The following is a 16,081-nucleotide window of genomic DNA, read 5'->3' on the forward strand; positions in this document are numbered from 1 at the left end:
ACCTGCCCCTCAACCCCTGCCCTTCCCCGTAGCTCCACACAGAGGCGGCCCTGCTGAGAACATGGTTTGGGGGTCAGGTCTGGGGGCTCTTCTCCTTTCATCACTGGAAGGGATAGAGTGGAAAGGAGCAGAATGCTGGCAGCTCCTCTGGCTGCCAGAGCGCTCCCAGTCCCACTCTTTGGAGCAGGAGAAGGCGCAGCTCCACAGAAGCCCCAGCCCTGACCCCTCTGCTTCTGTTCTTTTCCCCATTGGAAGAAGAAATGTTGGCAGCTCTTCTGATTAGTGTACCTCTCCCAGCTTCCCACCCTCCCCTGCCATGTTCTCCCATGAGGCTCCATACAAACTGAGCTGGAGGAGCGGCCGCTCCATGGCTAGAGATGGTACAATGACTTCTGGTACACCACACTGGCTAGAAATACCTTGCTGGTATGGCATACTGCACTGCTTGCACTTCTTAGGCTTGTGCTGCTGATGGAGACAGAAACAGCTAAAAATTTAAACCAGGCTATCCAAATAATCACTACCCTATTTCTTTGTCTTATTTGTGCCCATTCATACACACACTGGCATTCGTTAATGTAATGAATTCCTTCAAAGGAAAGTGTATGTACTGATTGCCGTGTATTTAATTGCTTACTTCCTGGTTTATTTGTAACAGTTCTGTTCCCCTTATGGTTTGTTTAATAGGGAAGATGTTTTACAAAATGTATTTCCTGATAAAGCCATAATACTCAGCATAGATTTCTGCTGCTAAAGGGACTGCCAGGGGATTCCAAGTGCAATATATAAAGTTTACTGGAAGAAGCCAGTTACACCTGTATGTATCCTCTTCAGTTCATCAGGTGGTGTTCACTGTGCCAAATATAAATAAAGTGTATAAAGTGAGTGGCTAAACAGTTGCACAAACAGCATGCTAATTTTTTTTATTTAATATTGATGAGGATTAAGATTCTAAGGGAATCATTTACAGATTGTAGCTGTGTAGATATTTAAAAATATGGACTCCTCGTAAATTGGTTTAAATTTAGCTAAGAGTTCTGAGAAACATTGTCAATATTTAATTCACATTAAAAAGTATTTCATTTTGTCCCATTATATTAGCCATTCTGGATTATTTGTTGTAAATAAATAGAACCCTGTTTCTTGAGTGCACTCACATTTGCAGAACACTTTTTTTTTTTTGTATCTATTCACCTGACTCTGCTTACCTTTGCAGGTTAAAGTTGCAATTCTTAAATACATAGAGACTCTTGCACAGCAGATGGACCCAGGGGATTTTGTAAATTCAAGTGAAACTCGATTGGCAGTATCACGAATCATCACCTGGACAACAGAACCTAAAAGTTCGGATGTTAGGAAGGTATGCCCATTCATGCTAAAATAAGTACATGTTGAAACTCCCCAAGCCATCATTCTCTCATCCAGCAGCAACATCTGTCTTCCAGTAGGACCACAGATATTACTGGACCAGACACTCCGGAGTGGGAATTTAGTAAGGACAGCCTGGCTGCCTTTGGCAGGAGATCCCCGCGGGGCTTATGCCCCTGGCCAGAGGCACAGCCAGCTGGAGCCAGCCTCCATGTGGCCAGGGCTGCACATGGTGTTTGCAGGGCTGGGGCTGCTCTGATGTCTGCCGGGCAAGGGCCAGAGCTGGCCGCCAGCCTCAAGGGCCATTTTGACAGCCCAGTCGGGGCTGAGCTGATGCCACATGGCCTTGGCTGTGGCTATGTCAGGAGCTGGCACCCGCAGAGCCTGGGCCATGTGTGGCAGACTGGCCAGGGCTGACGTGATCTCTGTGAACAGTAGCCCAATGTGACCAGGTTGGTTTTGGCCCAGCAGGGGCTGAAGTCCAGGCAGGAGGTAAGGGATCCCTTCAGCTGGAGTGTAAGGGTGCGGGGGGAGCAGAGGAGATGCTGGCAGCAGGCTAGGTGGCCAAAGCAGGGGACCTCTCTTCAGCTGACAAATTTCCTCATCCAGGACAAGGGAGGTGGAACTTCTAGGGTTCTTCAACAGTTTTTGAAGCTGAAACTGTTTCTTTGCTCTGTCTTACCAGAGTTAGGGGGTGTTTGCATGGGGTTGTTAACCATATTCCTAACTAGCGGTTTAAAACAAAACAAAACAAAACTTACGGTTTTCTTATTTGAAACAATATTTCCAACAAAAAAGTTCTACAGAAATTGCTCTGTAGTTTTCATTCTTTAAAAGTAGGAAAGAACCTGTTTCATTTCACAATACATGATTGGAGTATAGTGTCAAAACAGGTAAAATAAGGCCTTCTCTAGATTAAGAAAAAGTGTGTTTTTAAAATATTTGATCTTAAATGTTGCTACTAATACATTTTAAAACTTGAGACTGTGCACATTATATATTTAGTTGCCTGGGATGAACCTAATGTAGGGTAAAAGTAGTACTGTTGTTTAAAACACTTCATATGATAGTTAAGTTTATTTGTGGCTTTCTCTAGACAGCTTTATCTAATATTACTGCAATAATACCACCTTCTGTCCCTATAATAATACATTGAACACAGGAGGGGTGAGTAAGAAACTAAATTTATAGTTCATATGGGTGGATGTTCGCATCTGGTTTTGCACATTCTTTGTATTTGGCAAAAGAATTTAAGAAGTAATTGGTGAGCTTATGACAATAGGAATCTGACATTTTAATAAAGGTGCTCTTTTGGCATGAAATAACTGTTCATACGAAAGCTACTGTTAATAACATTTGCTGTGGAAAACTAAAATACGTGTTCTACAGAGATTTTTTGAAGGAATGCGAGGGGTTATGGTTCCCAAAGTGTTTAAAAAGAAGATATTTGGATTTCACCAGAACAGGTATTCTCTAGACAAGCACAATATTCTTTAACTGTTAAGACTTCATTGAAGTTGCTTATCACCTCTCCCTCCCACACTTTTTTTATTTTAAACTAACTAAATTTCAGCCAAATTGCCAAGTGGATTGCAAAAGCGATCCACTTTTTTTGACAGAGAACACCCGAATTGCCTGGCTACTCTCTTGACAAAACAGCCAACTGGAAGCACAGCAGACAGGGCTTTCCAGTGTCTTGGAAGCCCTGTCTGTTGACAGAGGGCCGCCCTCCCCATGTCCCCAGAATGTCCAGACTGGCTTTCTGTCAACAGAGGCATTATGCCTCGTAGGGAGCAGGATAAGACTGTCAACAAAAGTGCTGCATTCTCCCAGTTTACTGTTGACAGAACTCCTTGGGAATCTGGATGATCCTTGGGTTTTTTCAACAAAACGCTAGTGTAGACATAGCCTAAATCATTTTGACTGTGTCTACACTAAGACAAAACTTTGAAATGGCCATATAGAATACCACCAATGAGGTGCTGAATTGAACATTGAGCACCTCATTAGCTTTAGCACACTTCCGGCCATGGTGCTTCGAAAGCACCGCTTTTGAACGCTCACAGCGTGGCTACACAGCGGTCCTTTTCGAAAGGACCCCACATATTTCAAAGTCCCCTTATTCCCCTCAGCTGAAAAGGGCCCCTGTGTAGCCGCGCCGCGCTGCACATGTTCGAAAGCGGTGCTTTCAAAGCACCACAGCTGGAAGCATCCTAATGCTAATGAGGCGCTGAATGTTCAATTCCGTGCCTCATTGGTATTCTTCGATATGGCCATTAGCATGGCTATTTTGAAGTTTTGTCTTAGTGTAGATACAGCCTTTGAGTGATGGTTGGGGTGGTTTAGAGTACAACGGAGAATACAGAACGAGAATGTAGAATAACCGTAATAACACATGACTATATGTAAGATTAGTGACAGGTCCAATTTGGAAACTTTAGAATTCTGGGGTGGATTTGTGTTTCAACTGACAAATTAATGAATCCCTTCTAACCTTGCATTTGTAAGTTTATCTAGTTTGGAGTTGATCAATCTGTCACTTTCCTTTTGGCTTTTATTAATTTAAAATGCATTGAATTGAAGACACTAGCACAGGAAGGAGAAAGAGGTTTAACCATGTAGCCTGTCATCAATGAAGAACAATTGTTCACAGCAAATGTATGCTGAACATTTTAATATTTTATTTTAACACAAATATGAGCTTGTGGGTAAGCTCAGTCTTTGCTCTCCATTGAACTTTAAAGTTATTATAAGTTATTACTTTGGAGAGAAAAGGTGGGAAATAAAATTATCTGAAAGAGTTTTCTAAACTACCTGTTTAAATATTTTGCTAAATATGCAAGTATATCATTTTTTTTCCAGCATTAGACACTTATTCTGTCCAAAGCATGGCAGACCTTGTTGGTGAGCTGCACGATATAACTGGTTAATCTGGAATCACCTTTATACCAGAATGAAAGTATTAAATAAGTCTGTGTAACTCAGCAGTATCCTGCCTTTCATTGAAATGTGACAGGCCTATTGCCACAATGACAAGCCTGTCATTTCAAAATTATTCTGTTTTAACACTAAAATCACTTATGTCAATATACAGTTTTCTTCGTCATTTCTTATTTCTGTTGTTACTAGCACAAAACACTCTGGAAAAATATGTCAGAATGACTTGTTGCTAGGAGGATCATAGACAGTAAAAGGCTGAGGATTCCTGAGCAGGGTCATCAGTGATACCAGCTAATGTCCATTGTTTTGGGGTTTTTTAATCATGTCTGCCAATACCTTTTGTTCATAAAGAATTTTATCTAATTAAAACAGTAATCATTTCTGCCATCTTTTTAATTAATCCTTTCTCTGGAAACCTTACTAGTAGAATAAAGCTCAGTACCTAACATTTTAAAACAAATTTAAATTGTTTTTTTTTCTCTAGGCTGCACAGTCGGTGCTGATTGCCCTATTTGAACTAAATACCCCAGAGTTTACCATGTTACTGGGTGCTTTACCAAAAACATTTCAGGATGGAGCAACGAAGCTTCTCCACAACCACCTACGGAATACAGGAAATGGTGGTCAGGTATTGTTCTTGGTTTTTGCACTCTGAGATTACTGATGCATACTTTCAACTTATTGCTAATATAAGGTATTTGCTCCTGTGGATTCCAAGTAGGTGTGCAAGTGATATGTGCACAGTCATGAGAAGGCACCATTTGAGACAGTACAGGGGACACTACTTGCCTGTGATGTGCTGGCCACTGCAGTGGCAAGATGGCAGTGCAGTGGCCTTTCTGAATCCCATAGGTGTACAACAGGTATCAGTGCAGGGTTACCCCTTCAAATTGGGGGAGCAAGAGGATCTCATCCTCATCCTATTTAGATGAGACAATAGTGGGATCATCTGCCACGTTGCCATCTGTGGACAACAGAGCCAACTAGAAACTGCTTAGTAGGGTGGTACAGAAGTTTGGGACTCAAGACATAGGAAGCTGCCCCAGATATCTCCTGTGTGGTGGACACCTATATTCTGACACAACACAATCCTTCAAGGGTGGTCTTATTCTTGCTTAAGACCATCCAAAACAACAAGAACCTGGGGCAGACTCCCAAATCTCCTCCCCAGCCCCCAAGAAAGGGATGGAAAATGAATACTTTGTATCCTCAAACGGACATGAAAACCTGTTTATCCACCATCAGCTGTGCATGCTAGTTGTGGCCACCACAAATGAGAATGGGAGGCAAGGGCACCAGGGACCAGCACCAAAATCTAAGGAAGCTAGATTGGCCTCTGCAGCCAAAAAGGTCTACTCTATAAGAGGATTCATACTTTGGATTGCCAACGAGCAGGTGATCCTCAACCTCTATGATTTCAGTTCTTTTAAAACTAAGTTTTAAAAGTTGCTACCAGCTGAATCCCAGTCCAAGTTTGGGGCCATCACTGAAAAGGCAATGTTATACCAAAGACATCCTTGCAAGCCATGCTTGACACTGTGCAGGTACCAATTCTGCTAAGTCAACCATGATAGCAATATAAAGGAGTTTTTGGCTGCAAGCTTCTGATATGAGATCCAGCAGAAAATTCAGGACTTCTCTTTGATGGATCAGGGCTCTACTACAAGCAAATGGACTCTAATATCCACAGTTTCAAAGACTTGCAAATGACATTGGATTCTTGGTGTGTCTATTGACCAACACCACAAAGGAAGCATTTCAAACCTCAGCTTCTCTCATGCTTATGTCCTGTTCGTCCTAGACAGGGTTACAACAGGAAGCAGGGCATAAATAATAAGATGAAGCCACTTCAGCCTTCTTCCAGCTGGAGCCATGGATTACCAGTTAGTGTTTCAGCCCCAAACAAAACTTCTCAAGGTGCATCTGTTGTGGGCTAGGAACACACCTGGCAAAATCCTGAATCCCTTCTTCTGTTCGTAAACCATCTATCCCATTTTTCACCCTGCTTGGACCTAGATTGTCTTGGGCCATTGGGTTTTACACAAAGTGGAATTGAGAGATTCTCTCCAGGTCTGTTCCTTCACCTGTGTTCCCATTGTTCTTCCATCTTCAAGGACCCTTCTTATGAGCAACTTGTCTTATAGAAGATGCAAATGCTCCTAGAAGCTGAAGCAGTAGAGGACAAGCTGCATGAGTTCAGGGGCAAGGGATTTGATTCATAATCCTGAAGGTCAAGCATAAGCTCAGCTCTATTCTAGACCTGCAAATCCTCAACAGATTCATGAAAAACTAAAGTTGCTCGTTGTCTCCCTTCTTATGTTTCTCTACTTTTGGCTGTTGGCAGCTCCTCAAGTGTTCACCAGACGCATGTTGGCAGTATCTGCCTTCCTGAGGAGGTAACAGATAGAAGTATTGGAATATGTAGATAACTGGCTAATCAAGGGCTGCACCAGAGCTCAGGTAGAGGAACACAAGAACCTGGAAATTTCCACTTTTGACAACTTGGAATGATCCTGAATATGACTAAGTCAACACTAGTCTGCACTCAGAGGATGGAGTTCATTGGTGCTGTCCTTGACTCAAGTCAGATCAAAGCAGTCCTGGGTTTTCTGACCATAGGTGCTGTTGTAGAAGGCTTACAGCGATACCCTAGTATTATGGGGCAAAATTGCCTGAAGTTGTTCAGTCATATCACCACTTGCTCATATGTAGCTCAGCATGCAAGACTGCAGCTCCAGCTTCAGTAAACAGGCCACACTGAGACCACTGAAACAAAGTTGCGCTTCCTCCTCCTGTTATCAGCTCTCACCTGTGGTGGCTCAACTCAGAAGCAGTGTACGCAGGAGTACCCTTTTCCAGGCCTCCTCCCTTGCTATCTCTAGTCATAGAGGCATTGGCAATATAGGGCATGGGGCACACCTAGGAAGACTCAAGGATTCTGGAATTTTTGCAGCACATGTTGTGCTGAAAAGTACTACACGGGATCTTTTCAAGGGGAAAAGGCAAAATGACATTTATTGGTAATATACACATAGCAGTCAACACTTTCCATATGCATATGATATATTACACTCGCACACATATATACACACACAAGCAAACTCCTATCTTGTTGCTGTTACTAATAGTTGCTCCCCCTAACTGCACTGGCCAGGTGAGTTAGATGGGGGAAGGGTGGAGCCAGGCTTCTGCCGATCTGAGTCAGTGCTCCAGTGCTGACAAGACAAAACCTGGGGTCCCTGTGCAAGATGCCTTCCATTTATAGTGTCCTCTCTTATGCAGGTTTATGCAGGTTTATTCTTTTACGTAGAGACTGTCCAGTTTGTCCGATGTATATAGCAGAGGGGCATTGCTGGCACATAATGGCATAAATTATATTGGTGGATGTGCAGCCCTCTGCTATATACATCGGACAAACTGGACAGTCTCTACGTAAAAGAATAAACGTGCACAAATCAGATATCAGAAATGGCAATATACAAAAACCCGTAGGAGAGCACTTCAATCTCCGAGGCCACACAGTAGCAGACTGAAAAGTAGCTATCCTGCAGCAAAGAAATTTCAGGACCAGACTCCAAAGAGAAATTTCTGAACTACAACTCATCTGCAAATTCGATGCCCTCAGCTCCGGCTTAAACAAAGACTGCGAATGGCTGGCTAAATACAGAAGCAGCTTCCCCTCCCTTGGTGTTCACACCTCCAGATCAACTGCTGGTAGTGAGCCTCACCCTTGCTGACTGAGCTAACCTTGTTATCCCCACCCTTGCTCTGGCTTATTTATACCTGGCCCTGCAGATTTCCAGGACCAGCATCCGATGAAGTGAGTCTGTGCTCCTGAATGATGTCTTCTTCCCCTTCAAAGAGTGGGGGGTGCGTCCAAAGGCAGGCGCTGGCTGATGACTCTCCGACCCTTGCAAGTTCCTGGAGGTGCCTGACTTCCATGCCTTCCCATTCACACCTCATTCACTCAACAGGGCAATCAATTAAGCAATCCAAAAATAAAGGATACAGAGACTTTCTTTACCTCACTTATTCCTAGGAAGTATTCTAAAAGACACACACAAAGAAAAGACTTAATACAGAGTTTCTACATTCCAAATGCAAAGATACAAGGTTTCTGTATAAAAATACTTTAATACAATCACGCAAAATGATTTGATACAATATTTAAAAATGCCAATGAGAAAATAGTTAAAACAAAGATGTATCTACACACACAAATGTCATTGATATTTAATAATAATATTGAGTCTGTTCTGGTCTGGCTATGGTCTGAAGAAGTGGGTCTGTCCCACGAAAGCTCACCTAATAAAAAATAAATAAATTTTGCTAGTCTTTAAAGTGATACTTGACTGCTTTTTGTTTTGGTAGTGTATAGTCTAGCACGGCTTCCTCTCTGTTACTACATAAATGTCAGAGAGCTAAGAGTGGTTCTCCTTGCTTGGCAGGCATTTCAAACTCAACTGGAAGGCAGATGTTTACTGGCAATACAACAGCTATGTTCTATATAAACACACAGGGTGGTGCTCACACCTGTTCCAGTAAGCCGGGGTGAGAAACCTTTTTCTGGGTCGGAGGCCACTGACTCACAGAAAAATCAGTTGGAACCATGTGCAAGTGAGAAGTGTGCCCCCCTCCCCAAAAAACAAAACAAAAAAACTCTTGTGGATGTGGACCCAAACTGATAGCAAAAAAAAAGACATACATCACTCATGCGACACAGGTTGCCAGGGTTCCCCTCACACTCTGGCCCATGGGAGAAGGGTTGCCAAGGCTCAGGGCTTCCTCCATCTCCTACACTGGGTTAACTCTTCTGGGGGCCCAATATATCTTGTGGAGCCTCGGCGGGAGGGGGCATGCAGGAGCTGGGTGGGGTAGGGGTGGAGATTGTGGCAGGAGAGGCTTTAGGTGTAGGGTGGGTTTGGTCCAGAGTGGGTGCAGAAGCCGAGTTGAAGGTGTGTGAGGTCTGGGCTGGAGGGGACAGGGGATGGGGGCAGCTACCTGGGGCAGCTTGTGGATGGGCAGACATGGACCCCTGCCTCTACCATTGGCTAGTATGGAGCCTGCACTTGGTTAAGGGACAGAGCTTCCGTGGCCTGCTGTTCCTGGTGCAGAGTCGCTTCTTCCCATCTCCAAGTAGAGCCTCTAGGCTGGATGCTAGCCAGTGCTTGCCTTGATCTGGCCAGTGAGGCTCGGGCCTCCCTCCCCCCAGCACCAAAGCACTGTTACTGGCACTTTAGCCACATGGTAGCTCTTTCATGGCCATGAATTTGGTTGGGCTGCTATCTCAGTTTTCTATCCCATTTCAGTCAGCCAGTTGGTTTTTTGCAAACCCTGTGGTTGGCTGCTGCTTTAAAGGACTACAGAGGCTGTATTCTCAAGTAAAGCAGCCAGTTGCCCCAGGGTTTCTCAACCTATTGCTCTTGAGATTGGCTTCTCCCTCTGAGCCCCTAGCAACATTCTCCTCTACCTTCTTGGACAGTAGCATTCTTGGTGGCTGTGACTTAATGCCTTGACTATTGAGTGCCCATCTGCCCTCTTCTATAAACACCAGGTTTATTTGTGGCCACATCTGGCTTTTCTCCCAAAGGTAGTTTCAAAATTCCACGCAGATCAGGGTATGTTTCTTCCAGTGCACTTTCCTCAGCTGCACAGTAGAAGGCAGGAAGAAGTGCTCCACTCCTTGGATGTCAGGTGAACATGAACTTTTCACATCAAAAGAATGAAGCCATTTTGGAAATCAGTAAAAATCTTCAATGTGATTGCAGAGCAAATGAAGGGATTTTATGGCTCATGACCTGCATCAGGACATGTTTATGACCTATCAAAGATACCTACCCCCACACCGACAGCATACTCTACACGTGGCAGGCATCCTCAGCAGCATCCTTGTGCAAATCCTCATTCAACACAGCCTCTTGCACCATTATGCAGTATGCCAGAGATGGTGCCACATTTGGCAGAGTAGTGCTGCAGTCTGAAACTTACTGAGCTCTCACCTGTCTTCCGTAGGAGATGCTTGAGCCCATACTTGAACAACAGTTACAAGAAGGTAGGTAGGTAACCATTTTTCTTCTAGATGTGTTGCTTGTGTCTGTTCCAAGACCCAACCTCCTGCTCCTCTCTAAGTAGTCTGGTGAGAAGGAACTGAAGAGGTGACAGGTCAGCAGGGACCTGCATAACCTCCATGAATGCACAAATCCAGAGTCTCCACAGCCACCCTGCTAAAGGAAAAGGTTCCAACAATAGTGAATATGGCATGCACACGTTCTTGGAACGGACATGAGCAGCACATCTCGAAGAACAACAGTTACAAGAGGATAGGCTTAGGACAGTTGGGTGTGTTTTTGTTTGGGTTTGATTTATCGGCAAGGGGCTTCTAAATAGGAGTGTGTCCTATTTATAGTAAACAATGTTCTTATTTAGAATATGGTGCATGCGTGTGTGCCTGTGTATATGTGTGTGTGTTTTAAAAAATGGAGAATTCTCAGTATTACTGTTAAGTAAACTAATGATGTTAGCTCTTGGTGCTCTTAACTTTCACAAGTGGAATCCTGCAAATCTGCAGATATCTGCTTCTGCAAATGAGCGTGTCGCTATCCTCAGATGATTTTGCAGATATGGATACTAATTTTGTATGTGCACAGGGCTCTAGAAGCAATAATGTATCTCACACCTGTTGTTTTTTTTTAAGGTTACTGAAATTACTTCTAGCTACCTAATTTCAGAACTTTTATGATGTTAAAAGCGAAATGTAATATACTTTAAAAGGAAACGTTTTTACTAGAATATCATTTGCTCTTTAGGGATCAATGGGAAGTCCTTTAACAAGACCTACTCCACGTTCACCAGCCAGTTGGTCCAGTCCTCTCACTTCCCCAACCAATACATCACAGAATACTTTGTCACCAAGGTAAGATAAGGCTACAATATAGCTTTCCTTCATAACTCAGTAGATGTAACTTTTTAGAGTGCCGCAAGGCTCAGTTCTGGGGCCAGTGTTGTTGAACATCTTTATTAATGACCTGGCTGAGGGACTGGGTTTCACCCTCAGCAAGTTTGCGGATGACACAAAATTAGGGGGAGAGGTAGATATGTTGGAGGGTAGAGAGAGAATCCAGAGGGACCTGGATAAACTGGAGGACTGGGCCAAAGGAAATCTTATGCAGTTCAATAAGGAGAAGTGTAGAGTCCTGCACCTGGGGCGGAAGAATCCCAAACATTGTTACAGGCTGGGGACCGACTGGCTCAGCAGAAGTACGATGGAAAGGGACCTAGAAGTTATGGTGGATAAAAGTCTGGATATGAGTAAACAGTGTGCCGTTGTAGCCAAGAAAGTTAACGGCATACTGGGGTGCGTTAGGAGGAGCATTTCGAGCAGATCTAGGGAAGCAGTTATTCCTCTTTATTCGGCACTGGTGAGGCCACATCTGGAATATCGTGTCCAGTTTTGGGCCCCCCAGTATAAAAAGGATGTGGATTTGCTGGAGCAGGTTCAGCAAAGGGCAACAAAAATGATTAAGGGTCTGGAGCACAAGACCTAGGAGGACAGGCTGAGGGATTTGGGCTTGTTTAGTTTACAGAAGAGAAGACTTAGAGGTGATTTAATAGCAGCCTTCAACTTCCTGAAGGGGAGCTCTAAAGAGAAGGGTAAGAAATTGTTCTCAGTGGTGTCAGATGGCAGAACAAGGAGTAATGGTCAGAAGTTGAAGAGGGAGAAGTGTAGGTTAGATATTAGGAAAAACTTCTTCACCAGGTGGGTGGTGAAGCATTGGAAAGCGTTGCCTAGGGAGGTGGTGGATTCTCCATCCCTTGAGGTTTTTAAGTCCCGGCTGGACAAGGTCCTGGCTGGGATGACTTAGATGGGGGTTGATCCTGCTTGAAGCAGGGGGCTGGACTAGATGACCTCCTGAGGTCCCTTCCAGCCCTATGATTCTGTGATCCTGTATTTCACCCCACCAAAACGCAGAAAAAATTTTATGCACCTTAAATCACTGGATACTTGTAATAATCACTTCTTCTTCGAGTGGTTCCCGTGGGTGCTCCACAATAGGTGTCAGGCTCGCCCAGCGCCGCAGATCGGAATTCTTCCAGCAGTTTCTCCTGGATCACGCATGCGCCAGCGTGCGCCGCTCCCCCACGCGCCCCCGGCCACATGCGCGATCCGGTCCCCACCAGTTCCTTTTCAACCGCCATTGGCTGCAGACAGAATCTGCTCAGGCTAAGGCCAGAGTCAGATAAGATAGCTGGTTTTCGTGTAATTTGTCGTTTTTGTCACTAAAAAAAAAGAAGGACAAGGAGAATATCAGCAAAAAAAAAAAGAGAGAGAGAGGGGCGAACGAGAAAGCCACTTAGGCTGCCCGCTGCCCCGCAGGCCGGTGATTGCTATTGGAGCGAAAAGGCACTGATCATGCGCTAAGTACCCTATTAACTGTAAGGGACTCACCGTGATGGCCTCCTCAGGCTTTAAAAAGTGTGAGTCATGCCGTGAAGCTATGCCAGCCTCCGATGGGCATAGCGAATGCACCCGCTGCTTGGGGGAATCACACATTACCCAGAAGTGTTCTCAATGTGCTAAGCTCACAGCCAGGGCCAGGAAAGACAGAGAGATGAGGCTTAAAATGCTCTTGTTTGACAAGGCTCTCCAGCCGGAGTTGCCAGAGAAGCTTCACCCAGAAGGGCCCTCTGGGTTGCATGAGAGGAAGGCAGCCTCTCTGACCCCCTTGGTGCAGAAAAGGAGGAAACTCTCCCTGGCTCGATCCTTGCCGGCTAGTTCAGCGAGCAGGACGAGCGGCGCGCAGAGCCCCCAGCCACGAGCTCAGGGAAGCGGCGGCGCGGCAGCGCACATGGCAGAGGCTGAGCCTCCGATTACACAACAGCCGGCACGCAGGGCGCAAGAGTGCCAGTGAGGCAAGCGCCAGAATCGGCAGCACCGGCCCCCGCAGCACCAACGGCGCAGGGGCACCCGGCACGGAGCCTATAGGTGCCGGAGGAAACTACCCGCGCGGCACTGCAGCTGATTGTGCCGAGCGCGGTGCCGAGATCCTGGGCACGGGAGGGGGCGGTGCCAACCCTGCAAGGGAGGGGCAAGGCAAAAAAAAAAAAAAAAAAAAAAAAAAAAGCAAAACCCCAGCACCGCAGTCCATCTCCAGTCAGGGCTGCGCTGCCCTTATCACCTAGCCCTTCCCCCGAGATACACACGCCGCACCGACGGGCTGCGACTCCACTGGCTTATCTGGAACTTCCCTCTGCGTTCCTCCAACCAATTTCACCGTGGCTTGGGCCACCTTCACCATTTCTGGGCATGGATTCCCTGGAGTACTATCACAAACCAGTTTCATCTCTGTGTTGTCGCGGAGGTCCCACTCTCCCAGACATCGTGGGTACACTCTTCGCTCATGGCCCAGGTCTCCACCACCGGGCCCTTGCCCATGCTGCTGTGGTCGTCTGCATTATGCTGAACACAGACACCGCAGGCCTAGATCCAGGGGCAGGTCCTCCCCTGCTGCTCAATACCACCGTGTACACTCTCACTCTGGGACGGAAACACAGTTGTCTCGGGGAGTGAGGTCCAGAACCCCGAGACTTTCCTTCACAATCCTCCAGGGAGCAAGTATATCATCGACCGTGGGAGCCTGAGGTTTTGAGGGAGGTTTACTCCAGTGGTTCCTCCTCAGCCTCCCCAGATGAGGCCATGGCCCCCGGAGATGTCACCCCCCTAGATGACCTTAAACAATTCCAGGAACTGTTCAAGAGAGTGGCTTTCACGCAAGACATTCAAATGGCAGAGGTGTAGGAGAAACATCGTAAACTCCTTAAAAATTTGAGACCCCCGGCTTCCTCCAAAATTGCTATCCCGCTAGACGAAGCCATTATGGAGTCAGCCACTACCGTATGGCAGACTCCAGTCTCTATTCCGCCTACGAACAAGAGAACAGATAAGAAGTACTTCGTCCCAGCCAAGGGCATGGAGTTCCACCTTAGTCACCCACAACCAAATTCTTTGGTGGTCGAATTGTCCCAGCAGAGGTCAAAGGCATCTCAGTCCAAATCGGAGGGATGGGATAAAGATGCTAAGAAGCTAGAGCTGTTTGGCAGGAAGGTATATTCTTCCTCTACCCTATCATTGAGAATGGCAAATTACGCTGGACGTGGTGGACACAGCGGCACGTTCAACAGCTACAGCAGTGGTCATGCGTAGGGAGTCCTGGCTCCAGACGTCTGGTATCCCCAGGAACCCCCAGGTGAAGATCGTGGATCTTCCCTTTGATACACAAAAGCTGCTTACGGGCTCAACCAACTCGGTCCTCCACTCCAGCAAGGACTCGAGAGCCACATTTAGAACCTTGGGCATTTATACTCCCCCATACAGGAGGAAGAAATTTTATCCTCAGCAAAGACGCTACGCTTACCAACCACAGCGTGCTCAGTATCAAAGAGGCTACGACCAAGGGCGCCATCAACAGCAGCAGCAGTACAGAACTCCCAGGCGACGTTCCCAACAAAGCCGTACGCCCTCGGGGCAGGCCCAAAGACAACAAGTTTGACGGGTATGTCGGGGCTGCACTATCAACACCATCGCTCAATGCCACTCTCATCTCATGTTCCATCATCGCCTCAAACTGTTCCACTCTGAATGGCAGATCACCACAGACAGATGGGTGCTAGAGCTTATAGCCACGGGTTACACGATCCCCTTCCAGTCCCTTCCACCGACGAAGCCTCCCACCAGGCCTCATCTCAGAGACTCTGCCCACGAGGCGAGGCTGAAGCAGGAGGTGGGTCACCTTCTATTTATAGGGGCGGTGGAAAGAGTGCCGGAGCAATTCCAGGGGAAAGGTTTTTATTCACGCTACTTCCTAACAGAGAAGAAAACAGGAGGCTGGAGGTCCATCTTGGATCTACGTGGCCTCAACTGTTACTTGCGCAAGCAACGTTTTTTGGATGATCACAGTTGCCTCTATACTCACGGCACTGGACGATGGAGACTGGTTGCAGCCCTCAACTTACGAGATGCTTACTTTCATATAACAATCCACCCAGCACACAGACGCTTCCTCTGCTTCACGGTCGGCAGGGAGCACTTCCAGTACAGGGTTCTTCCGTTCGGCCTTTCCTCGGCTCCCGGAGTTTTTACCAAAACCCTGGCAGTGGTATCAGCCTACCCGCACAGACAGGGGGTGTTTATTTTCCCATATCTGGACGACTGCGTACTGAAAGGGGCCTCGAAGGCAGAGGTCTTATGCATGATACGCGTCACAGCGGACACATTTTCTTCGCTGGGCCTAGTTATCAATCTCGCAAAGTCAAAGACCGAACACACACAAGATATAAAGTTCATAGGGGCACGCATAAACTCTACCACAGCAAGGGTGTACCTACCCGACGCCCGCTTCCGCGTCATCAGTTCACTGGTGCAAGTCGTGACATACAGCCCCACGGTGCCGGTCCTAACGTGCCTACAGCTGTTGGGCCACATGGCGGCAGCGACGTTTGTGGTACAGAATGCCAGGTTACATATGCGAAGCCTGCAGCATTGGCTGGCGAGTGTTTACAAACCGGCATCTCGTACTGCCCACAGGGAAGTGTCGCCCACGACAGAGGTGCGCAGATCCGTAGCATGGTGGGAAAATCCCAAGAATCTGCTAGTGGGGGTGCCTTTTTCACCAACCACAAATTTCTATTTTTCTTACTACTGACGCCTCCCACATAAGATGGGGAGCGCACATCGGCAACAAGGTAACGCAAGAGCTATGGTCCCCTGCGGAACAAA

The 16,081-nt window shown here is 46.4% G+C and overlaps 1 protein-coding gene across 7 annotated transcripts in view; it reads left to right on the forward strand.

Annotated features, from left to right (window-relative positions):
• Window positions 1-16,081, forward strand: part of CLASP2 (cytoplasmic linker associated protein 2) — a 325,025-nt gene that overhangs the window by 280,548 nt on the left and 28,396 nt on the right. For all 7 annotated transcript variants that reach the window (XM_074988197.1, XM_074988200.1, XM_074988203.1 and 4 more), the window contains 3 exons: window positions 1,217-1,360; window positions 4,793-4,936; window positions 11,115-11,221. In XM_074988197.1, coding sequence (XP_074844298.1) covers window positions 1,217-1,360; window positions 4,793-4,936; window positions 11,115-11,221 — 395 coding nt within the window. The remainder of the gene's footprint in view (window positions 1-1,216; window positions 1,361-4,792; window positions 4,937-11,114; window positions 11,222-16,081) is intronic.

This window comes from Carettochelys insculpta, chromosome 2 (assembly GCF_033958435.1).
Source record: "Carettochelys insculpta isolate YL-2023 chromosome 2, ASM3395843v1, whole genome shotgun sequence".
In the NCBI taxonomy this organism is placed as follows: Eukaryota; Metazoa; Chordata; order Testudines; family Carettochelyidae; genus Carettochelys; species Carettochelys insculpta.